Source organism: Eleginops maclovinus, chromosome 6 (genome assembly GCF_036324505.1).
Source record: "Eleginops maclovinus isolate JMC-PN-2008 ecotype Puerto Natales chromosome 6, JC_Emac_rtc_rv5, whole genome shotgun sequence".
Taxonomy (NCBI): domain Eukaryota; kingdom Metazoa; phylum Chordata; class Actinopteri; order Perciformes; family Eleginopidae; genus Eleginops; species Eleginops maclovinus.
The window spans coordinates 13496393-13522819 of record NC_086354.1 but is presented as its reverse complement, the minus strand read 5'-3'; the positions used below and the strand labels follow the sequence as shown (position 1 = coordinate 13522819).

Sequence of the window (26427 nt, the reverse complement as noted above, 5' to 3'; positions counted from 1 at the left end):
CCAGTTGTGATGTGACTCCCAAACTGCTAAAATGCCCAGAATGAAATTCAAATAGAGGGAAATTAGGGCCTAAATCAGGTGAATCTCACATTTGAAACATTATTTTAGCATGGCCAGAAAAAGCCAGAAACATTATAAAGAAATACAATGGGATCAAAATGAAATACAGTACAATGGGACTCAAGGAAAAATATTTCTGAGTAATGTTTATAATTGGTGTTCAGGGTAACCCTGGTCTTTTTTTTCTCCACAGTGGTTATAAAAGCATTTGTTGGCAATGTATCAGGCGACAGTGGCCTTCCAAGTCTAACCACTCCTCCCCCCTGTTATAGCCATCAGCCTGGGAGCACATAACTAATAACACTTTCCTGGCTAAAGCACACACTGTCCACAAGCTCCTTCTCACTCTCTTTGTCACTCTCTCACACACACATACACTTTCATGAACACAAAAATCATCACACCGGTGATCTCATTCATACACCCTGTCCCACAGTTGAACACTTCAAATCGCACGCAGTCTGTATTTGATCCTTGGAGTCTATTTCATGCTTGTTGCTGAGTGTCTGGCTGGCTGCTGAGGAAGGCAAAGAGAATGCCCAGTCGGAGGATATCGTGCCTTGTCTTTGCCTGGACTGTAATTGGACTGCATTGTCCCTGCCTGACAAAACCAGAGCCTTTTGGTATCCTTTAATAACCTCTGCTAGCTTACGCAGAAATCCATGGATGCCTTTTAAATATGGACAATAATGGGAGCAATCTCAGACATTGAAACAAAGTCCTTCTGCAAATTACTTTTAACTGCGCTGTCTGTTAGCCTTGTAAAGAAAGGGTGAAGGGTAAATGGGTATGGATGATTCAGTGTATCGTACTGTAGGTACAGACAAACTCATACATTGCAAGGAGCAGTGTGGTCAGTGAGTGTAACTGAGAGTTTCGGGGACCTGAGGTCACAGCTGCTCAGCTGTCTGTCTGGGCTATTTTAAACAGTAGCACACATCAGCGCTTCTGTCCCACTGGCTTGGCCAAGTCCACACGCCCCAACACATACAGAAATCTTTCTTGTCTTATTAAATAGTAGCTTTAACTGTAATTCACACTAGTCAGAGATGAGCTACTCAGGAACCTTAAGATGCATAACTGCTTTTTATCAATCCAAGTTCCTTAAAATCAACCTGACTGTGCAGTAGCATGCTTAAAGCAGCGGAGCAACACCCCCCCCCCCTTCCAACACTCCCCAGATTGTCATACCTTTACAAACCAGGGATCAGAGTGACAAGCTTGAACTAAGAGGAGGGAGGCACTTGAAATAGCTTTTCAAAAATGAACAATTGTGCGAGGTAGAAGGGGAAACGAAGAGGGACCTGCGGCTTCTGTTAACCACAGCTCTCCGTCTTGAGTTTCAAGTCGTCAACTGTATCCATTCCCGTTCTGTGCAGAGCTCCCTATGCCCTCACAACAGGATTACACAAGCTGCCACTGCCAATTCTCCCTCTGTCACCCTTTCTGCACCCGCCAATTAGCATAATGCTCAATGAGCTCTTGAGCTGACTAATTGAGTCCAATTAAACACATTTTAGACATGACGGACCATCAAGAGGAGCCATCACTAACAGAGATCAAATCTCTAACAGCGACACAAGAACGTTTGCTTGATTCCTCCTACCCACTGATTGGCATCACCTGTCAGTTCTGTTTCCCATCGTGCACTGTGTGGCTGGCAGAGGGCAGGTAAATAGTGTTACAAGGTTTTACCCTTTTGTCAGCTAGCATGCGGTTGTTGTCATTTTCTGTGTGGCAAACTGTTGTCGGGCAATGCCGAAGTTTATTGCTGCCTGAAAACTGAATTAAAACACCAACATGACTGTTCAAAACATTCATGCATACGCAGAAAGTTGAATATTGCACAAGTCATCCTTCAGCTCCCTCTGGCATGCCATTCTCGATGTGTATGAACAGCATCAAATATGAACGCAATAATGCAGAACAGCCATTCAGCTGTGCAATAATCTCAGATCCCACAAGAATCTCAATTTATTCTGCCTGATATGAAAGAAAAATAGAGGCAGACATGAACCTCTATATCAACTGCCAGAGGACTGGGCGTCTGGCATGGATCCTTCTATAACCACTATGAAAAGACCCAAGGGTGTGGAGGTTCTCTGAACTTTGCTGCCCACCACTCAATGTCAAATTCGCCCAAGGGAAGTTGGGTAGGAGGTCAGGTAGGGCTCTGCTCACATGTTCCTGACCTGACATTGTTTATAAAACTTCACTGTGTTTACATTTGTCAGATGCTTATACTGCATAGTAATCCACACTTAAGTTGATTCTTGGCAGAAGAATACTCACCATCATTTCTGTGGCGCCGTCTCACTTAAAATTGTAGTAACACTACATTTTATGCAAAGGGTGTCACTTTTAAACATGCTTAGCTTTTGCCAAAAAATATGAAAATGAGATCCTTCAGAACCTGCATTATAAGTTATAGCTGTCAAAGGCAGGTGAAAGAGGGGTTATACAGCATTTAATCCAGATGTCTTAAAAATGTTCCCCTTGAAATGAAATCCAGTTGTGGAAGACACCTAGATGTCTTCCATCTGCAAATAACCATGAAAAACTAACTAATGCCGACTGAAGAAATAACAATATGTAGTTGTCTGCTCTGTCTGAAATCATACTCTCTTTGGAAATATATTTGATGCTGCAAAGAAAATAATTCCACGTTTACGATTTCACTGGATGTTTTATATCATACATAAAAATGACAAAAGACTGACGTTATTTGCTGGCCCATGAATGAAACAGAAGTGCTGGGTAAGGTTGGGATGTCATTAGAATGCATTGCGTCTTAATAAGGCTCCGCAGAGGGGCCTGAGCATTAGTCATCATGAAAGTCTGCCTGTTAGCAAAACACATTAACTATGTCACAGCATGACAAAGGCCAGCCAGAGAGTAATGTGGCCCTGCAAGTATGAGCCCCCATTCGAATTACACTGGTGGGGTTCGCATTGGTTTGTGTATGCATGGTGTGAAACGTGATTGAGGAGTTTAAGGAGATTGTGTGTGTGTGTGTGTGTGTGTGTGTGTGTGTGTGTGTGTGTGTGTGTGTGTGTGTGTGTGTGTGTGTGTGTGTGTGTGTGTGTGTGTGTGTGTGTGTCTGTCTCACATGTTCAAGGCTGGCCCGGCATCTCATGTTGAATTCTCTGTCAGGCTCGCTCTGTTTGGCATGCTATAGGCAGCTTCCTTCCTCATGTCCCAGAGATGGATGAGCACTGGTGTGAATGTTCCATGGCTCCCTTGGGTGTCATTCTACCTTTCCAGCCCTCTCTGTCTCTTTCTATCTCTATCAGGCTGGAACAGTGTTCACACATTTTACTGTATGACTATTGTAACAGTTGTTATTTTATTTCATACTTTTCTTTTTCATAGGATTTCTGCATTTGTCATCAGAATACCTGATATATAAGTGAGTTTTATGAGAATGAATACATTTAGAGCATAAGTGTTAAGAAACTAATATTGGTGTATAGCTATGGCTTGGAATGGAGTGAGCCTATTGGCCACATGTTTGTGACCCAGGATGAATGAGTGTGCTGGTTGCACCAGCATCATTGATTAGCTCTAATTAAAGATTCAGAGATTCCTGCTGCTGTCCCGTACTGCCGATCATGAGAGAGGGGAAATCAATGTCTCAGGGCCACTAGGCCTTAACCCTGATACATATAAGACACACCCTCCCTTCCTCATACCACAGGGGATTTGGATTACATTAATGACACTGAAAACATACTTGCTGACTTAATTACTGTTTGGCCAACAAAAGTTTGTTGAATTTTTTACTGTTGACCTGGCACGGTACAACCTGAAAAAGAGATGACTTTACCAAGGCTTATTCTTGTGTATTCTCAGGTATTTCTACCAAGGCTGATAGATATGCTTTGAACTTTGGGAGTCGGGTGAGAATTGAGATGTAGGGTCAGCACTCAGATAATTTGAGAATTAAGTATATATGCCATGTTAATTAGTTAATGTAGTTTGCTTGTTCAATCTCTCTTAGCTTCCTGCACTGACTTCTTTATTCAGACATTGCATTTAGTGCATAGCTAAAATCATAATGACATGCATATTTTCACTAAATCCTAGCAACAGATCCTATAATGTGCTTTCTCAATTTGTATTTTATACAAAATCAATTAAGTTTTTTACTTGATGCATGTTTTTAGCAACCTACAAAAAAAGACATATACAACTAATTGAATACGTAGGCAGGGCTAATTTAATGTAATTTGCTTTTGTTATTCAGAAAAGCCCTAGTCACATATAATCTCATATACTGTATAGTTTTGGGTTTCTTGAGGAGTTAAACTTCACTTCCGTTGCCTGCACGAAGCTTCCCGGATGACTCCCCTCTCAGGTGCGTGCAGGTGGACCAAATAACCTTCAACACGGACCACATTAAGCAGTTTAATGAATGTAGTCTAACGACTGGCTACTTTTGGCACGCCTGCCAACGGCATGACAACTTCGGAGTTATCGGGAGTTTCGTTTCTCTTTTTCCCGAAGGCTAGTCGCATCCCGCACCTCCCTGCACCAAGCTAGCATGTGGGCTAGCTGCTGGTCCATCCATCCATCCATCTTCTCCCGCTTTTCCGTCAGGGTCGCGGAGGTAACAGCTCCAGCAGAGAGCCCCAAACTTTCCTTTCCCTGGCCACATCAACCAGCTCTGACTGGGGGATTCCAAGGCGCTTCCAGGCCAGCAAAGAGATATAATCCCTCCACCTGGTCCTAGGTCTACCCCTCGGTCTCTTCCCAGCTGGACGTGCCTGGAACACCTCCCTAGGGAGGCGCCCAGGTGGCATCCTCACTAGGTGCCCGGACCACCTCAACTGGCTCCTTTCAACGCGAAGGAGCAGCGGTTCTACTCCGAGTCCCTCCCGGATGACTGAACTTCTCACCTTATCCCTAAGGGAGATGCCAGCCACCCTGCGGAGAAATCCCATTTCGGCCGCTTGTATCCGCGATCTCGTTCTTTCGGTCATGACCCATCCTTCATGACCATAGGTGAGAGTAGGATCGAAGATGGCCCGGTAGACAGAGAGCTTTGCCTTCTGGCTCAGCTCTCTTTTCATCACAACGGTGCGGTAAAGCAACTGCAGTACCGCTCCCGCTGCTCCGATTCTCCGGCCCATCTCACGCTCCATTGTTCCCTCACTCGAGAACAAGACCCCGAGATACTTGAACTCCTTCACTTGGGGTAAGGCTTCATTCCCTACCTGGAGTGGACAGTCCATCGGTTTCCTGCTGAGAACCATGGCCTCAGATTTGGAGGTGCTGATCCTCATCCCAGCTGCTTCACACTCGGCCGCGAACCGATCCAGTGAGTGCTGAAGGTCACAGACCGATGAAGCCATTAGGACCACATTATCTGCAAAAAGCAGTGGTGCAATCCTTAGCCCACCGAACTGCAGACCCCCTCCCCCACGACTACGCCTCGAAATCCTGTCCATGAATATCACAACAGGATTGGTGACAAAGCGCAGCCTTGGCGGAGGCCAACCCTCACCGGAAATCGGTCAGACGTGCTGCCGAGGACCCGGACACAGCTCTCGCTTTGAGAGTACAGAGATTGGATGGCCCTGAGTAGAGACCCCCTCACCCCATACTCCCACAGCACCTCCCACAGTATCTCCCTGGGAACCCGGTCATACGCCTTCTCCAAATCCACAAAGCACATGTAGACCGGATGAGCATACTCCCAGGCCCCCTCCAGGATCCTTGCGAGAGTAAAAAGCTGGTCCGTCGTTCCACGACCAGGACGAAAACCGCATTGTTCCTTTTCAATCTGAGGTTCGACAATCGGCCGGACCCTCCTTTCCAGCACCTTAGAGTAAACTTTCCCGGGGAGGCTGAGTAATGTGATGCCTCTGTAATTGGCACACACCCTCTGTTCCCCCTTTTTAAATAGAGGAACCACCACCCCGGTCTGCCACTCCTTCGGTACTGTTTCCGACTTCCACGCAATGTTGATGAGACGTGTCAACCATGACAGTCCCTCAACACCCAGAGCCTTCAGCATTTCTGGGCGAATCTCATCCACCCCTGGGGCTTTGCCACTGTGGAGCTGTTTAACTACCTCAGTGACTTCCTCCCATGAGATTGGAATTGATCCCCCTTCATACTCCAGCTCCGCCTCTAACATAGAGTGCGGAGTTGTCGGATTCAGGAGTTCCTCAAAGTGTTCCTTCCACCGCCCTAACACACTATCAGTTGAGGTCAACAGCGTCCCATCCTTACTGCACACAGCTTGGATGGTTCCCTGCTTCCCCCTCCTGAGGTGTCGGACGGTTTTCCAGAACAACTTTGGTGCCGACCGAAAGTCCTTCTCCATGGCTTCTCCGAACTTCTCCCACACCCGCTGCTTTGCCTCGGCCACGGCTGAGGCTGCTGCCCTTCGGGCCCATCGATACCTTGCAACTGCGTCAGGAGTACCAAGGGATAACATATCCCGGAAGGCCTCCTTCTTCAGTCGGACGGCTTCCCTGACCACCGGTGTCCACCACGAGGTTCGAGGGTTACCGCCCCTTGAGGCACCTAAGACCTTGAGACCACAGGGCTAGCTGCTGGTCTCTCATCAAAACAGACCAGACTGATGTCAGTCATTCATCAAACGCCTGGTAAGACAGCAGTAGCAGCAGAGCCAACAGAGTTAAATAAAGAACAGTACAGATAAGAGTTCACACAGGGTTGATACAATTTTAAAAATACAATTATATAACTAACAAGATTTCACAAGAATGCTGCTCACTGTTATGGCTTAATTGGACACATCAGTGCAGTTTATTGCTAACGTTATAAATGACATCTTTGCTTGCTTTGTGATATCATGTGCAAGTCAATGTTGGATACAATTAGTTTGACTTGACCAGATAGATGTTTTTATTAGGGGGGAAAAATCACCAAGGATTTAAATCATGAGAATTTTATTTGAATACATGTCTGTTTTGGATAAACTTTGTCCAGTAGTTCTCTTCTAATAAAATGCTACTTTGAAAATGTAGTTATAAATGATTGAATTTACGGATTACAGTCCTTTCCTTTATGATGATCGAATAGAGAAAAAAAAGCTTCTCACCATAGGCATCATGAAAACATGCGTGACTGATTGGGACTAAGTTAAATGCTAAGCACACATTTGCTTCATTTTCTGCTATGAATGATGCACCAGCCAAGAGGATTTCTTTTTTTCACATGAAAAGTACAAACAGAATTATAGCTTCATTTGAAATCCAACCAAAGACAGACTGTTTCTTCGCCGCCAGATTTAAAGGCTAGATTTGTTTTACAATCCAGTTTACAATGCCATATGAATTGAGTGCTGAGAGGACCATCCATCTAAATGACATTTCCTCATAAGGGGCTTCTCTCTCTCAGAAAAGGGCAAAGGCTTCAGAAAAAAACATGCCAGTACAAAAGCTGGGCAGCTTTCAAAAGTGGGTTATTTAGATTAGAAAAGCAACTGCTTGTAAAAGCTGACAGTTTATATACGTTGTAAGAATTAGACTAAGTCACTTGCTGTGTTTGCGTGTAATCAAACTGAGTCAGCACTGATGCATTAAGCTTTCTATACAGTTTCTCTCGTTAAAAACAAATTGAAGAAGTGTGAGGAGGAGTAATGTGAAAAAGTGCTTCTGTACAGGGAAGGGCTGAGGAATGCTGAAGGAATGTGTGGATATTCTAAAGTGGCATTGGGAAAATAATGAAGCACTCCTCATAGGGGGCTGGGAACCACACAGAGACTTGGCCTCCCGCTGTTTCCAAGGTCCACGTGGAGGGCGATGCTGCCAATCTGGAGGAAGTTCTGCCATAGCAGCCCATGGAGAGAGTTGAGGTTAGTTGACTCTGGATCATTTGCATGCCTCAACATACTCAGAGGACTTTTGGTCAGTTCCAGTGTTTAACTAATAACAGCAAGGTCAATTTCAAGGTTACTGTCTGGAAAATATGATCCACCCAGCTTATTATTTTTAAAGCACAGGATGTGTAACTTGATGATTTTGATGATTATGTTGGTATAGGTATTAAAACTAGCTCATTATAAGAAACCACCTGAGTCTTTCAGTTTTGCTATGAATTTTTATGGTAAGAAACAGATGAGTAGAGTTGTTATATTTGTGCTCTAAGGCATAATGACATAAAGAGGTGATGAAATATTTATGAATGAACAGCATGCAGGCAAATGAAGAGATTAATTAGATGAAGTTGACAGGAATGAGATGCCAGTGCTAAATAGGGAAAGGTTTACCAGTATATAAAACAGAAAGATATAGAATAAAGGTCAGTGTTTGATTCAGCTCAGTCCTCTTATTTGATCATTCTATGGGATATCAGTGACTCCATAGACTCCTGTAAATGAATACATATTAAACCCCTTCATTTAGTGGACATTGTTCAGATCTAAGAGTATTCTCTATTGAATTTAATGCACTCCACCCCGCTCCATTCCGTGGTAATTTTGGAGGAATGTTTTTGTATCTGATTTCACAATATATTGCAAGATGTACCTAAGAATTTTCTCTTCCTCTGTCAATGCTTGCAGAAGGCTGGAATGTACGCAGATTACTCCACAGAAAATGTGCCAGGATGCCCACAGAGACATACAAAAGCACAACGCAACACACTGCAGGGGGCATTTCTCATCAACGCCAGCGCCTGCCTGCAAGAACCCCAAGAATTCAAGGATCGTTCATACTTTGAACGTACAATCCCTCCTTGTTTCTTTTTCACTTCTCTGTCTTTCTCCCCATGTCATCCATCATCATATTCTCTCCCTCCTTATCTTGCCTCATAGGCTCATACCCACCTCCTCCTCCGTTTCCTCCACCATTTCTCATTTTTCTCAACAATACTGTCTGTCTATCCTTAGCACTTACCATCAAAATGTCGCCTTTTTCTTTCATCTGTCTCTAGCAACTGTGGAGGGCTCTGTGTGTGGAGATATGCAGATGTACTGTTTGTGGAGGCTGTGTTTGCATAGACAGACAGTGGGTAAATGTGATCAATGGAAGATGTAAGCTTGCAAAATGGCAAACACGCAAGAAGAGAAGGCTAGCGATAGAGCAACTCAAGTTTTATGCATGGCTGGGTTTAAACAGGCAATAAAAGCATGGTCATATCTCCTCATTAAGCCAAGAGGAAAGAACAAGAGGCAGAAAAGCAAAGAGTGTACAAGATTGAAAATAGAAACAAGAAGACCAAAGAAAAGAGACAATCAACTAGAAAGCAGAAAGGGAGTAGATGAACCCGAAGAGTAATGTGTAAACACTCGAGGACTTCGGTCAATGTGCTGAACTCAGGCTAATGGATCACATAAAAACCCTGAAAAAAGGCAAAATCGATGCTCTGTTAGAGCCCAGGATGAGACTGGTTTGAAAGAGAGGACAAAATGAACTCCCTCTAAGGGCTGATTACATCTGTTGAAACAGCACTCTGATATTTACATAGAAACCCTGCTGAGGCCCGGCAGTGGGCCCTGTACTGGCCAACCTGCTGCTCCCTCACTTCATCACTGTGTGTCTTTGTGCATACCTTGTTCTGGATGCACTCTGCTTATTTTGACAATAATGTTTTCATAGTAGAAATGTACTCATGAGCAAGACTATTCGTGCATTTTAATGACATTTTCTTTTAACAAACAATTGCTGTCATTATATGAAAGTAATGATATCATTAAGGCTTTTTTTCATCTAATTTTGCAATCCTTCCCATACAAGATTTAACTAAGGTGCAACTATATTGTCAAAACATTATTCTTAATGTACAGAAAATGAAATAATTGGATATACACTGAAGTGTCTTGACAGAAGATAATTGGTGCAATCTGCAATTTATCAGCCATTGTTATATTTAGATGTGGAAATCCTGCTAAGTTCATGTTATGTATATTTTCATGTGTCTTCTAATGTAAAAAAGCTTTAATGACAAAGTCGGAGCAGAAAGAGCATATCTGAGAGCAGTGTTTTAGACGAAGCTATGCTTGGCTAATTTAATTTACACTACTACTAATTATATGAGAGTGTATATAGATTACTAGAGTAGATTAACTACTTGCTATTGATTTTGAAAAAGTTAACTGAGCTTATCCTGTTTTGCTGATTACATACTGTTTACAAAATACAAATAGTTTGTGTGTAGATACTTATACATTAGTTGTTAAGTTTATAACACATTTAGATGGAATGGCATGTTTTCTGTTCTCATTTTTTCCAAATCTGGAAAGTGTGGGGAGTGTGTCTGCATTAAATGAGTTGTAAAACATCTGTAGTGTTCCTGTAGAGGAGCAGTGTATATGACTATAAAACCTCATAACGTCCTGAAAAAGCTTGCCACATGATTGCTGCATGTGTACACTAAACTGTCAGTGTGTACGGTCTCTCACCCCTCTCTCTTTGCTACCATTCTGCCTCCCCTTTTTTGCACTCTCCCGTCTCCCTAACTTCCCCCAGCATCCTGCTCCTCATTAGAAATCCTTTCATGGTCAAAGCCAATAAAACTTCAATGGGAGGCAGCCTGAAGAAAACATGGCTGTGCGGTGGCTTTACTGAGCGTTAATTACATGATCTCCACACCAGACAGTGCAGGGCCAATCAGTTTCTCCAAAAGCACCGCCGACCTATGGCCACATGTGTGACACAGTCAGACACATAAACTCACATTACACACATTGCACAGACACACATAGACATAAAGGTCATAAATACACAAACAGTATATAATACCAACAGACATATCATCACACACACACACACACACACACACTGAGGCCACTAGGCTTATTAACCTCTGGCCACATGTGTCTAACTCTGCCGGTGTTCCCCCACAGCAACAAGAAAAGTCAAGCAAAGGTTTTAGAAATAATTAGAAAGTGGTGTCTGTCTGCTGTGAGTCATAATTACACAATTTTAGACTTCAACTGAGTAACTGCGACAGAATAGTGCCAGTTTTGCTCAATCACAAACAAATAAGTGAAACACTTAACCCTGCTGGACGAAGTTGCAATTCATGCCTACTCATTTCAGAGTGTAATGACGGGAATCGAGTGTAGCCATTTGTCAGTTTGTGATACGTGAGATGATGCCACTTTGTTTGGACTTATCCAGTCATAAGGAACAGACTAATTATAGAGAAACATTTCCTAATGTATTCATAAACAATGTCTGCCTTCATAAAAAGAATGATTGCGAGGCAGGAAATGATTGTTCTTGCCATGTGGCTCACTCCTCTGTCTTTTCTCCTTTCTGTCTTTGCTTCTTACTTTTGTTTGTCTATCTGTCTTGTGACGGCTTGGTTATTTCAGGCTGGACTGGAGTTTTTCCATGTGTCACTGCGATAATGTGAAGTGGCATCTTCTTTCACAAACAATCCTTAAAAAGCATCTCCCTCAGGAGTTACACCATCAAACAGTGTCTGATTCAATTTCACACAGTGAGATGACTAAAAAGAGCCTTTTAGGCGAGAGAACTAGATGTCTATTTATTGCTAAACACAACATAACACAAGTATCCAGGATGTAAGATTTGCACAAACGGTCTGTTGTGGGTTTTTATTGTCACAATATGTAACACTTTTTTTATTGTTGCTCAAATGCATTAAAAGATTCATGAGCATTACACTCATGAAACATGTGCAATATCCAAAGTGTATTCAGCGCTCTTATTACAACATAAGACTTTTAAACTCTACTGTTGCCTCATGGGAAGAGAGTCTCTAACTGAACTCCCGTCGTAAATCAAAAAAAAAAAAAGAAAAATACAAAAATATTAGTCATGGACATATTGCTGCCATAGGCCATGAAAACGCGCTGGCTTGCCGGATCCGGAACCGGGAGTTGCTGATCCTATAAGAAGTAATGAATAAACTGAAACATTCAAAGTACAAATGTAGCCTGCTTTATAAGCAAAGCATTTCCTTTTGAAAGATTGAAAAGCCTTTCCCCAAACAAAGCCAAATAGGGCAGCACCCTACAGGAACATCAGCAAGACACTGTAGGTTGGTAAAATAATAAGAAACATGGTTGTGAACCTATAAAGGTTAGCATAGTTCACATACAGTATACGAACAGAAGCTCACATAATGAAGGCATTCAGCAGGTGTCAGGTAAACCCCCCTGCACCAGGCGAGTGGTGACTTGTCTAATTGCACCTTGAGGAGTGATGGCCCATGTGTGCAGCTACTGCAGAGTGGAGGAGAGGAAAGCATGTTGGCCTGCTATGGGGGGGTTGAGGGCACGCCCATGGTTCACCTGTGACACCCTATGGTGACACCTGGCTGGTGGAGATCAAGCTGAAAGGACATAGAGAGCACATTCTTCCACTGAAAACAAGGCCACGTAATGATAAATAAACAGCACACACAGTACACTTTGACTGATACTGTGGAAATGACAGATGCTTTTTCGAAAATGTAATTCTGAAACATGTCTAATGCTAATATTTAGATGAGACATAATTAAACGAGGGAGGAACGCGAAGCCTCGTGCACCCACACTCACTTTTTCTACTCCCCCTCTCTCTATATCTCCCTCTCTCATTCTCTCTCTCCCCCTCTCTCTCGCCGCCTCCTTATTCCACAGTGGCAGCTCTGGCATAGCATCGTTGAGAATATCTTGAGCCGGTAAGGATCTGCGGGAACTGCCAGTGCGCACCTCCTCACACTCAGATTGCTGCGGGCCGTCATAGTCGGTAGGCGTGTGGCGACAGAACCCGGCGGCACACCGTCAGCTCAATTCACTGCTATTTTCTGCCACGACCTAAATTATTTTAGCTGTAAACGCGTAACCTAATTATTTCGTCTTTTGCTTCTCCTTTTCTAGGTGAGCTAAAAACAAACAGTGGATATAAAAGACTGGAGATCTGAACTCTTCCTGGGCACAGCTGGAGAAGGTTGAATTGTTTTGGGGAAAATAACTAAAGCTGCTGTCCTGTCCACATCTCGCCCCCCCAGGAGTGTGTAGAGACGGGACGTCTGCGCGGTGAAGAGTCGCTCCTGTGCCGTGCAGCGGAGAGCAGCCACAGACTCAGCAGAAAGCACTAAAAGATCAGAAGGGATTTCGAAAGAAAGGTGGAGGATATTTTATGCACAGCAGCAATCAGTAGCCTTGTGTGACACGCGGCTTCCTACTGCGAGTCCCCTGCTCCGTTTAGGACTCAACACAGTCGCTTTGGATTTGCACTTGACTAAGTCCACACACAGCAGTCGGCTGGGATGGATTCCTTCATCATAGCGGCACTGGCGGTGTGCTCTCTAACGGCACCAGTCTTTGGGGACAAAGGGACCAGCAAAGCCCGGAGTTGTTCGGATATCAGGCAGTTTTATAGCGGGAAAGGATTCACTCTGGATGGGGTCCCTCAGTCTGAAATATCAGGTAAACTCCTTCAAATTGCATCTTGACACAAGTCGTCTATGTGCGCAATCGTTCTGTGGAACACATGTTTTATTTACCCCTGAACCCAAACACACTTTCAGGATCATCTACCTGTCGATTAACAACGCAACATTTTGCCATACAATGTTCACTACACTGTGAAGCCCCATACAGTTGCTATGAACTCATTGCCACTAGAACCATAATCCCTCCGCAAGTCCCCCTAGGAATGTTAGTCTATTTTGGGGCCAAAGTCGCACCTGCAGTAGCACTATTTATTGTATGAGTGTTCATCCGACCTATCCTGTAAATACGAATAATTCTGAAAATGAATGATATAGGTTGCATACAATGCCGTTTGAAAAAATCACTGCATGAAAATGTAACTTACAAATGTGTATTTTTAATCAAAAGCTTACAACGTATCTTTGTAATTTGTTTTGTTGTAAGAGTGAGCAAACCCAGGTTCTATGTTTTTACCTTTAATACCTTTTGGCTCACTCTTTTCAAGTCACATTTTGAAGCAGATGAGCTCTAGCTCTTGGGTATTTCTCAGGATGAAACACCGCTTTGAAAAGATATTAAGACAGTACTCAAATGTCACAGACAATCTGGGTTTGAGCCATCATCAAAAATATGAAAAAGTCCCTTAACTTCTTTCAAACTTGACATTTTAAGAAACACAGATGCAGAAACAGAGAGTGTCTTTCTGTTCTCATTTCTCAGTTTCAATAAACTAGGCTCCTACTCTTGAGGATGCTTCTTAATCCTCCTTTTAATTCGCCTGGTCTCTGTGCGTTGAATTCTATGAATTGCCAGTCACTTGACGATGTGCTGTAACCATGCAAATATGATGGTGCTCACTGTGTCATTCATGGTCTGATGTCAGACAGTCACAAGCCCCTCTGCAGCTCAGATGATTACATGTGTGCCTCCTTTGGAATTCAGTGCAACGCTTCTACACACATGAACACACACACACACACACACACACACACACACACACACACACACACACACACACACACACACACACACACACACACACACACACACACACACACACACACACACACGCTTTACTGAAATTTCAGGTTCTATGGTTACAGTATCGTTATCGTACATGCATGGACAAGATGGGAGACTCTGACTGTACATGCTTACACCACCACTTTCCTGTGCACAGATTTAAAGGAAAAAAATATCTGTTTTAAACTTTCATACTTTTTAATTCCATTGTCCCAAAACTGTCACAATAGTTAATGTGAAGAACTATTTCCCAAAAGTTAGGGGTATAAAGTACAACACTGATATTTTAAGTATATCTATAGCCTTTTAGCAACAAGAAATGAATGTTAATGTGTGCAATGATTCTTACTGTAACCCTCCCAATCTGATAGCATATCCTTTCCTCGGAAAGCCCCTGTAGAATGCGTCAGTCATCTTCTGTGTTTTGTGCAATTCATTTTCCACAGAGTGCTACACTACTGTGACAGTAGATAAACTGTCCTCTCCTCTGTGAAAACAGAAATGTTTGTCCATTAGCACAGGCCATATAGCACAGAAGAGTGACTTTCTGCAGTAATCACCTAAAGGTCACACTCTCAGGATGATCCTAAAGTAGAAACTGCTCTATTTTCTGAAAGCATATCACACAGCAAAGCACGTTTGCAGAAGGAGCATTGTGTCGTGACAGAAATAGCATGTAAGTGACGTGCTGTGGGCTTCGTCCTTCACCCTACATATTATAGGTGTTTATCACGCAGGTTCCTAACCATCTAGAGCTGACACTGAGATGCGTAGGTGGAGCATCTAGAGTGTGCTTATGTGGAAAATGATATCTGATGAAAGGATATACAGTAGATCATTCCCTGTGATTGCACTTGTAGAATTGGAGAGATTATAGGATTTGAGGGTGGGGCGGTAATGTGATGAAGCTGTTAGCTCATGTCATCACACCATACATCATAAGGCAGTGAGGGCCAAGTAATAACTGGACACTTCTAATTTAATTGATTGACCATATTGAATAAATCATTTGGCAGAATTAACGCCAGCACTGGTCCCTTTGAAACCCCTTTCTTCCAAATGTCTGTAATCCATAATGCTTTAAAGATAAAATCTGTCTTGTCATGACACCACCTATTCATCTTGTTTCAATCAATGATGTGGAGCTTACTTAAGTCTGGGGTCAATGCATTCCCAGTTATAGTGAAAATAAGGGAGTGAGACAGAGACTGAGTGCCGGGACTAGATAGATAAAGACCTGAAGAGCGATGCATAGGTGGATAAATGTGAGACAGAGAGAGAGATAGAGGGAAATGCAGATTTGGCTTTGACAATATTTCTCCCTGTGTCCCTGTCTCTTGGCTCTAAAGCATAAATAACCACTCATCGGATCGAGTCTGTCATATTAAACACCCCAGTAAAATATTAAAGATTAAATTTATGCTTTCAAATCATGAGCCACCTCAACGTTTTGTGTGATCCCTGACATTTGAAGAAGGATATTTCCTGCTGTGACACCAGTGCTTGATCAACTTAATGTTTTGGCGGTGCCTGACTCAAGGTCACATGCTGAGAACATCTCCTCGATTCAGTCTGGGAGGACAATGAGGGACGACTGCAGCCTAACTCTAAAAATGATGTCCAGTGGCAGCACATTAAAATCCTTGTCAATGCTGCTCCACATTTTATGAGGTAGAATTCCTTGGCACACAAAGTTGAGAATGTATTTCAGAATGGAACATTTAATGAAATTTTAAGATCAACAAAACATGTTATATCAAACATGAAAACTTATACAAACAGATCTCGACAAGTTCTGCAAGCAATACAGTATGCCCTTTGAAATGTTTAAGCAAATTACATTTTTTATTAAATTCTAAGAGTCTGTGTTATAAAAAAATACCATTCACATTTATACCTCTGTTGGAATGAGTAGCATTGATAAGCGTGTGATATAAAAAAAAGGAATGATAGAAAACTGCTCCTAACACCCCCCCACCACACACACACACACACACACACACACACACACCACCACCACCACCTCACAGTCCCTGTTTGATTATGCTCAGTGAGCGGTGAAAGAAGATTCCTAGATATTGTTTTCACACCGATGCGCCTCATGTAACAACTTGGATGGTCCCCTGTTCTTAAGTAATTTGCCCTAGAGTAAAGCCATGCGGAAGAAAGCGATTGAGTTAAGGGTGAGCTGTTTGTTATTGTGTTATATCTGTGTTTACTGAACCATAGGAGCAGTATCAGTTGAGCAGAAATGAAAAGTGATGGTTCGCAACTAATCAAAATCAGTGTGATAAGTTTAACCCTCCCCAGTGCGATCAGTATTGGAAACATATTTTTGTTGGTATTTACCAAAAATGGATGATTGATTTTTATGAGGCTCATCCGTCTCCTCACTGCACTGCCCCCTCCCTGTCCCACCCCATCATTACAGATGTGATGACTTATCTTTTTGTCTTTCAGGGGATGACATTCTTCATCCCTCTGTTTCTCTCTCTCATCGGCTCTTGAGGAGAAAGGCGCCAGGGCGCTCTTTGAAAGCAGCTGGCAGCCAATAAGTGTTAGATGCCCAATGCGTATAAGCCTTTTACAAAAAGACAAGCTGCATGAGACATCTGCAGAAAGGCTGGTAACATTTTGGAATGGCATCAGCTTTTCCCAGGCTGTATGTGTGTTGTTGTTGATTGCTGGTTGCTACAGGCTGATAGTGAGTTGCTCACTGCTCTTAAGTGTCATCTCTAACCAGTGTTTGGCTAATGATACAGTGGGATTGCTGCTCACCAGGCTTGCTAGGAATGATTGGTGACTAAAGACTGGCTTGTGGCTGGAATATGGGCTGATCAGTATGGTAACCAACAGCGAAAAAGTATGGGAATGTTCTGAACTCTGTAGCTTGACTGTGAATGTGCCTTGAAATGAATAATAGCAGCGTTGTAGCTAAAACCAAGCATGAGTTTCACACACTGCGTAGGAAATCTCCCCAGGCAACTCTCTCACCTCTTTGACTGTGGGTAATGATAAGATAATGGCTGCTATGTGTGTTTGCTGCCCCCCACAACCCTAAACAGCCAGAGGTTAAATGGAGAAGCCTGCTGCCTGAATAAAACATAGCTGGACAGCCAGGGAGAGGCCGCAAAACCATCAACAAAACCACTAATATATGAAAGAGATCACATGAATTAAACTTTTGATCAGGGATGTAACAATCTAATACTGACATGGGATCTGGTATCAGTGCCAATGGGGACCATCAATTTATTTTTATGTTTACTTCTGATTTTCAATCCACTTAAACCACTTATTGCACCAGCAACATGGTGATAGACTGCATAGCTGAAGGAGCTAACAGCAGACATGTTTTCTGTCTTTAGGTATTTCCTAAACATGTTTTTGGGCTAGAAAGCCAGTGTTTTCAGTATCTGCAAAATATAACACAATCAACTTAAACAAGCACCTTCATAAACATCATGCCACAGAGTTCGACACATTTGAACTATTATTTACACGTGCAAGGTTTATTATTTACTAAAAGTCAATCGTTTTGTTAATTAATATCTATGTATTTATGTTACATTTAGTTTCCCAAAAGTTATGACAGCGATGTTTAAATCAAGCCTGTTGTTGCCTAAAACATAAAAACATGATCCCAGTAGCTTCCATAATGAGGCATACATAGTGTTCTTTAAACACTCTGTCAATTCCCGAGGCCCAAGTATAGTTATCAATATCGCAATTGAGACATTTGGATTGGTGCATCCAAACTTTTTAATAGACCCCCATTGGTACACAAACATCCATTAACTCTATGATTCTGCAAAGTCTAGGAATGTAAGTAAGGATAGCAAAAAATCGGTTCACAGAGTTATCATTTATTTAGTAAATAATGCATTGCACCATTAACAGTTTTACTAAGCTAAGATGTTAGTTTTCTGCCTGTGTTGTCAGGTAATGAGCCTTACAGCAGCTCTCTTGTTTGCAGAAAGAAAATACAAATTGTTCCACAAAACACATTCAGTTTTTAAGGCATTTTCATTCTGCGTGTATGATTGAATGCATATTCAGCAAAACTCTAAAGTCAGAACGACATACCCTAATTGCTCACCTACTGTATTTCCACTGACAAAAAACAAAACAACGAAACACATGCTAAGCCAGCAATGTTATGGATTGCTTTTTGAAATGGCTCTAGACAGACAAAGGGACAAATCAAACTTAGTAGCCTAGTAAATAGTAAACACTGTGTGTGTGTTGAGATAAGCTGTTGTCATTATGGCGGTTCGAGACAGAAGTCTTATCTCCAACCTATTAATATCCCCACTGATGTTCTTATTCTTCATATGGTGGATAACTAATTGTTCATGCGGAATTACATATTGCCATCTTGTGAATGGAACTCATTAACCGACTTGGAGATAAGAGGGCCAAAGCGTATTTGAAGGTTAATGTCAGCATAAAGCCCTGTGCATCTGTCGGTCTTCCTCTACAGGCAGATTAAAGCAAAAGCAACAGTTGTGTCTGTATCGCAGTGTGCAGGCACATACTGTAACTCGGCTGCAGTTTAAAGAGTACAGTATGAATCCCTGCATCTGGGCTCCTTTCTGTGTTCCATTGTGTGTTTGTTAGCGTGCATGTCTATTTGTGTACGTGTATTTGCCTACCATCTGAATATGCTGGAGTTGTTAAAATGCTGAAGTCAGTAAGAAGCCTCTTGAAGCATTAAGCCATAATGGGCTGCAGGGAGCATGAAACAGACCACAGTGTGTTTGATGTTCACCATAGAAAGAGAGAGAGGGAGAGGGAGAGAGCCGATGCACTGCTGACTGTGACTTGGCCTGCCCTGGTCTGCCTGGTTTTGCTAGTCCCTGCTCCGCCCAATGACGACCTATATGTAGGAAGAAACTACACAAAGAAAATAGAGGAGAAACGATGGAGTTAAAAATGATTTAGAGCAAATAGTTTCTTTTAAATAGTGTGTTTACTGCGCTGCACTACCTTTATGTAATCGCTTAATTCTTTGGGCCTTTTGGAAACATGTAAATCTGGAGGACAGTCTTTCCAAACATGTTTAGCTGCTCTGATCTCTGTAAAGTGTGTGAACACGGACGGGAAAAAAACACAACTTTTTATGGAGATTTTTCTCCAACCAGTCCATGAAGCAGTTGTCTTAATCTAAATTATTTGTGACCTGATGATTTAAGGTCATAATATTTTTAACCAAATTATTACATTGACTAACATTTGTACAATAAGTTGACAAACACTTCATTATTTCCTATGAACTATTCAAACAAAACTTAAGTAGTTAACCTCAGGTAGGAAATTGAGGTCCAAGAGAGATTGCTTTTTAGAATATAATGCACTACCTAAGTATCCGCTTCCTCTTTTCTGACCAGCAGGCACTTCAGCAGCTGCCATCCTCTCTTTTCTCTGTTCTCGCACTCCTTGTGTCTTTTGTTCCCTGTCACTTGTCTAATGTGAGAGTAGGAGTTCACACATACAGGCGTCCCTTGGCACAAACACACACACACACACACACACACACACACACACACACACACACACACACACACACACACACACACACACACACACACACACACACACACACACACACACACACACACACACACACACACACACCCACACACACGCACAAGCACACACACAGATGATAGCATAGGCCCGTCTTTTTATGTCACCACAGGGGTTTGCAGTGTCATTGTAACAGGCGTGTGTGTGTGTGTGTGTGTGTGTGTGTGTGTGTTTGTGTGTGTTGTTCCTCTGAGGGCTGCAGTGTGTTAGTGAATGACTCCTCTTTTGTCTTCAGAGGAATTGGTTGTGTCAAAAGGAGAATTATTCCCTCGTCACATCAAGCGCCTTCAGTGTCTCTTGTTGTGTGTGTGTGTGTGTGTGTGTGTGTGTGTGTGTGTCAACGCAGATTTGTGCACAACTGCCCAATGTCTCCATAAGCTTATAAGAGGGAGTATTAATTTGTGTGTGTGTCTCAGATGTGTCTGGACTCCGCATGACTTTGAAAGCCACAGTGAGAATGTTATTGATTGAAGCGCTTACTCTCCATCCCTTCCAAGTGTGTGTGTGCCATTTTTTAGTTGTGCCCTTTCTTCAGTTATGTAAATGCACACGTGTGTCATGGCAAGATGTTGTGGCTCATGTCCCCTGCAGCATTGCTTTTTTGCAGACTAGGTAGGTATTTGAAGTTACAAGAAACTGGCTTTAGCTCTCAGCGTGGCTTCGCTTCTGCTCTAGCTACCTCTCTTCTTACTCTCCTCCCGCTGCTTGACAGATGGTACAGACCCTAACCGGGACAGCCACTATACCATATTAAGTGAGGGAACGCAGTACGAATTTTACAGGGTGACACACCCTATGCCAACACACACATACGCACTGTCTGCAGCTGTGGACTGGAGTGTTTGTTGGGAAATCCTGTGGCTATGGCAACACATTCAGCAGGGACACAGGGATAGACAAACATCCACATATGGGGTTGGCTTATCTTTAGATTTGACTAATTCTGACATAAACAAAATTACAAAATAATAATAAATGAAGCTCTACAGTGTTGAAAACAAACAAAAATATGAATGTTTTCTCTGACCAAAACGTCTGATTTACAATGATATTAGGCAGATAAAATCAAACACATTTTCTTTTTAAATTGCCCTTATTCAAGAGAATTCATTCATGAATATTTGCACATTTTATTTAAGTAATTGCCAAAAAAGTTGTGGATTTAATTTTCTATCAATCGTGTAAACAAATGATGGACAAATCTTTTATTTGTTTGTTATCACTTGATGTGCCTGGATCAGCTGTTTCTGGGATATTCTGATTCGGCTATACTTTGTCATGTCCTTGTTTGAAATAATCTTCGTGCAGCGACCAGATATCTAGTTCAACACTGTTTTGTGAAGCCCAGCAACACTTTGATCACCTCCCCCGGTTCTGGCCCAGTTCTCGATGCCCAACCAATATAATTTCCAAAATAGATGGATATTCTCTGATGGAAACAGTCTTCAGGCATCTATCTCTCAAACATAAAAAAGAGGAAATAGGAATTGAACAGGCGAGAGATTGGGCCAGTTTATAAAAAGATTGGAATAAATGATAAAATCAGTGAGGAGCCGTCTAACTGTTGAATGCCTGAAATGTGTCCAGTACCTCGCTGCTCAGATGCCTGGCACACACAATACAGATTTAATAAAGATAGGACACAAAGGCGCAGTAGTACAAATATACCTCAACTGCACACTTCCCTTTGATAAGCAATCATTTCTGTTCTGCTCTGTTCAACAGATGCCCTTTCTTCCAGACATAGGTTTTCTTTATTAAAAACACTATGGCTGACATGCAGGAAAAAAAACAGTAGCAGTAGCTGAACAAAAACTGAACTGCAAGTTATCAAGGTTCTGTTAGCATGTGTGTTTCTTTGTGTCTCTAGACTTGTGAATCTCTTCTTTGTTTCCCGTCTCTTCCCTGAGGTGTCGTCATTATTCCCTGCAATCTCTTCCTAACTAGGAGCATGTTTCTATACTTGGGATTCAGAACAGTTGCCACTTTTCCACATCTCGCGCACATCTGCCTTCCTCTGACAGCTCCATCTTTGGCTTTTTAAATTGGTCATTTTGGAGTATTTTGTTTATAGCTGCTCCAGGCAAGTGGCTCGACACAATAGTTATTTTGGCTTTATTGTTACTTGGCGTACATCATTTCCTGAAGGTTTTCTCTTATCGAGATAAACTGTTCACACAGTTTCCATTATCGTAATTATTTTCTCCCCTCTTTGCCTTTGAGGCATTATTCCCTTATCTACTCCTGTAGAGGAAGTTGTGAATTCATTTATTTTTCATGTGAAATTTACTGCATGCCTACAGATGCTCTCCAAAAAACATTGCTTGTTTGTTTCTGGTACTTGTCTGGGATTTTTATGACTCGATATTTTTGTGATCTAATTTTACCGTGCATTTTATAGCCTAAGCATTAAAGCCATATGGTTCTTGAACACAATCCAAAAATCTGAGAATATCTTCATTGTTTATGCAGCTACACATGAGTGCGACATTGAACTTTTCCATCTTCTATGCTTTGGGATAATAAGATAAATAATTTCTTAAAATGTGGCGTTTATAAGCAGCTATTTAAAGATTATATTAAATCCTGTTAGTTTTCTTATAAAGTCTTTCTGTGGGAATCTGTTTTCTCACACTCACTTTAACCCTCCCCCCACTTCCTTTGCTCCGAGTTCGAATGTAATTACAGTGAAATCTGTATGTTGTTTTATTGGCTTCCTTGAGGCTTTCGCAAGCACAGTTTTCCATGCTTTAGTGCCCTGTGATCCTGCAGCATCTCTCCCTCTCCATCCGGTACATTTTTGGTATCTCCACTGTATAATTGACTTTAACTGCAGAAACTCCTGCTCCCCCATAACATTAGTTCTTTTAGCAACCCGGAATACCCAAATGGGTTGTTCTAGCTGTGCATTGCAGCTCCATTATATCTCCCACTCCCAGTTTGTGGTGAAGCAGCTTTCTTTATTTCTCTGATTCCACTCCAACTTTCATCTCCTATTAGATGTTCTGCTTTATAAGCATATTTTTCTGTAATTAGATAGTTATGGTTTAATATGACATCATTTCTTAAACTTTATTTGTGGCTAAGGAAAGCCCTGTATACTTCATGGCGGTTTGCTTGTTTGGCTTGACCACAGTCGGCTATTTAGATCTGTAGATTCACTTTCTAAAGATGGAGGAACGGGAATGACCAGAGGATTATCAGAAGAGGGGCGCAGTAAAATGCTCATAATTACAGGGGGAAAATGTAATTACTGTCAATTGTCATCCTGTTTGCTGTTATAGGATTAGTTGTTATTACGTAAATCTCTTTTATTTTCCCTCCCCTGTCTATTGGAAGCCTCTTTTACTAATCCTAGTCCTAGAAACCATCTATAGATATATCACCTCTGTGTCCTAGAATCATGTCCTCATCAAACACTGTCATTTGAACCATTATTAGTGAGGGGCTGCTACACATTATTTATTTATGTCTATGAACATAAAAGGACATTTTTGTTCATCATATACTTTAGTATTTCCCAATGAATCATTTCCCATAAGAAAGTGTAACAGCAGAAAAAGCAATATTAAAAATGCAAGCATAACCACAATATGAATGAATAACGTATTAATATCAGTTTGTATTCCATCGTACAAGAGCTCAGGTGTCTGTGCTACTGTACAAATAAACCTTTCCCCTTCTCTCCTTTCTCCCAGGAGGGGATGGCATGCAGTGAGCTAATGAACTTGAAATGACAATGACTTATTTAGCTTGCATTTCTTCCGCTCAGCCTTAACAGAGGGCATTCCAGTTGTACCCGCTCTTCATCGTTTAATTTGTTTCGTTATTTGTTATCCCGTTGCACACTCACTATTTTCATCTCTTTTTCCTCCCCTGCAGAGTCTTCTCTCATAAATATTTTACATCTTCCAAATGAACTCTGTCAACCCAGGCTTGGTGCTTGGCTGGCTGCCTTGTGTGTTTCTAATGCGTATAATGTGTTTATGTATAGTATGTGTGTTTGAGTGTGTGTACTTGTGTTTGAATGTGAAAGTGTTGTAGTGTGTGAGTTTCTTCTTGTTATACTCTAATGCAAGACTTTGTTCCTGCCTGCTCATAAGACGTGTTTAATCACTTTATATTTAACTGTAATTCTGCGGGACAAGGTGACTAGGAACATGTTATTTACAGCAACGACCTGCTGACTTGTGCATGTAGTACATACAGTTTGGTACATAATGGATGCATATACTGTAAGCTCGCTGAGCAGTATGCCAATCAGTTAGAGCTACAGTATAATTAAAAGTAATTTAATTTAAACAGTTGGATGCTAAGTGCCTCATTCAAGGTCAGTTTGATAATAGCTGCTGAGGAAACATGAAAGCTTTTATCGTGAAACGTTCTCCACCCCAACTTATTTCAGACCAAATGTTACCTTCAGGATCACTCAGCTCACTCAACCAAACACAGAGAGCAGAACTGCAGGATGGTCATCCCATTGTTTTAAGGCAGTACTTGTCTTTAGCCCTTATACATTTTTAAATGTGTCTGAGAAGCACATACACAAGGTTAGTGCAGCAGCACTAGATTTCAAAAGTAATGCTTGACTCAACATAAAATGACTCTGTTGTTCAATTTTTCGTTTTTTATCCATTGAGTTAATTTATATTATATATACTGTATAATGATTGTCACAGTAAACCTAGTCAGAGATAGTCCAGTATTGCTCTTCTCTCTTTTATGTCTCAGTGTGCGTCTTTGGGCCAAGCACTGGTTTAAACTAAAAGCCTGCTCTTTAAATCTTTCATGCTCTCAGTACATTCCTGCTGAGAGACAGAGATGATGTGTTAAGCTTATAAAGTAATAGTAACTTTCAGCCACTTTCTGTTTCATCCCATTGTTCTTTGTTTTCATGTGTCTCTCTTTATCTGTATTTCACCTTAGCCCACTTATTTTGACCTGTACAACAAACAACAAATTAAAGGGGACATACTTTTCACTACTTGTGCTCATACAGTTGGGTATTTGGAGTTCCTGCCAACCCACACACTGCAAAAATAAGACAGTAACCCACTTTTTAGTGGGCTAAGTACCTGGCACCAATCTTTTTCAAACGTATTGAAATTGTCTTATGCTATTTTTCCTCGTAGCCAATCAGAGCTAACTGGTTTTTCCAACTGGGTAGCTTTAAGAGACAGGTTTTAAAAAGAAGCATTTCCAACAGAAGGTGAAGTTGTTTTCAGATCGACAGTATGAGAGCAATCATTTGTTTTTTTTTAACATTACAGCATGTAAACATGTTGTCGTAGAGCCCAAAAAACAGGGTTGAACCTGACATTGAGCTTGACTTTTCCCCTTCCTCAATTTTTATCGCTTGCATCAATTTTTGCATTGACTGATAATGTCTGCTGACACATTTGTGTCCTCTGATAAACTGTCACGCACTTTTACATGTGGCTTAATCCCTTCCTCAAGCTCTTAAGCAGTAGTGGGGTGCCTGTCCCACCATTTGTCTCCTGTGTGTCCTTGCTCCCTGCACCCTACTTTCCCAGCAAACCCCAGTAGACTCAGTTCCAGCCGTGGGGCCCGGGGCATCACTCAGTCAAATTGAATCACAAATCCTTTGGGCAGAGGAGACTGTGTGGCTCAGGATGAATGGCCTGCATTTGTCTTGTGATGTCTGCTGATGAATGGCCAGGGTCTGGAGGACAGAATGGACTGAACCGAGGAAAGCTGGTCTGGTGTGGTTCCCTTCTCAGGGGGATTTGCAGTGTAGACTATTCTACTACAACAGACATGTATGTTTTACCGTTTAAAAAATCAAAGATCTTTGTAAAGCTTTTAGTCATACATACAGCTTATGATTATTGAAAAGAGTAAAGTAAATTCAAGTTTGTTATTCAGGTAAAAAGTAAAGTAGGTCCATGAAAAGGAACAACAACCTTGGTTCCAGCCAATATATCCCTCTTTGCAATGTGGTGTTGACTCAGAAAGAGAAGCATTAAGGCTTTGATGTTTCATATTTCAGTGTTTTGTCAAGAGAATTTGGCGCTCACTGGGATGAACTCTCAATGCAACAGCCCTCCTCTTCTTTAAACTCCCATCCCTCTTTCAGTCCCTCAGTGTTTGAGATATAACTTTGAGACTTTTCTGCTTTTCTCCAGTTTTATATCCCTTCTTCCTCTTTTCCCTCAAGCTCTGTTCATCTCTCCAGCTTTTCTTCACCTTCTCTCAGGCCTTCTGTGTCCCTTCACATCTCTTTTGGCTTAGTTCCCGTGATTAAGCACAGCTGTCGCACTCATCGCACAGCCCCTCTTTTTTTCACATTGTTATATAAATTGGCTGGCTGTCTTTCTCAGGCCCTGGCCCTGTTGATTTTGGGTGACGTCAGTAACCAGTGTTAT

The 26427-nt window shown here is 41.9% G+C and overlaps 1 protein-coding gene across 3 annotated transcripts in view; it reads left to right on the top strand.

Moving 5' to 3' along the window:
- Positions 1–12457: 12457 nt before the first annotated feature.
- The window catches only part of gpc1b (glypican 1b), a 62083-nt gene continuing 48113 nt past the window's right edge, over positions 12458–26427 (top strand). The window contains exons 1-2 of one of the 3 annotated variants that reach the window (XM_063885822.1): positions 12458–12740; positions 12872–13423. In XM_063885822.1, the coding sequence (XP_063741892.1) occupies positions 13264–13423 (160 nt within the window). In that variant the 5' untranslated portion in view covers positions 12458–12740; positions 12872–13263. The other 2 variants (XM_063885825.1, XM_063885824.1) reach the window with 2 other exon arrangements.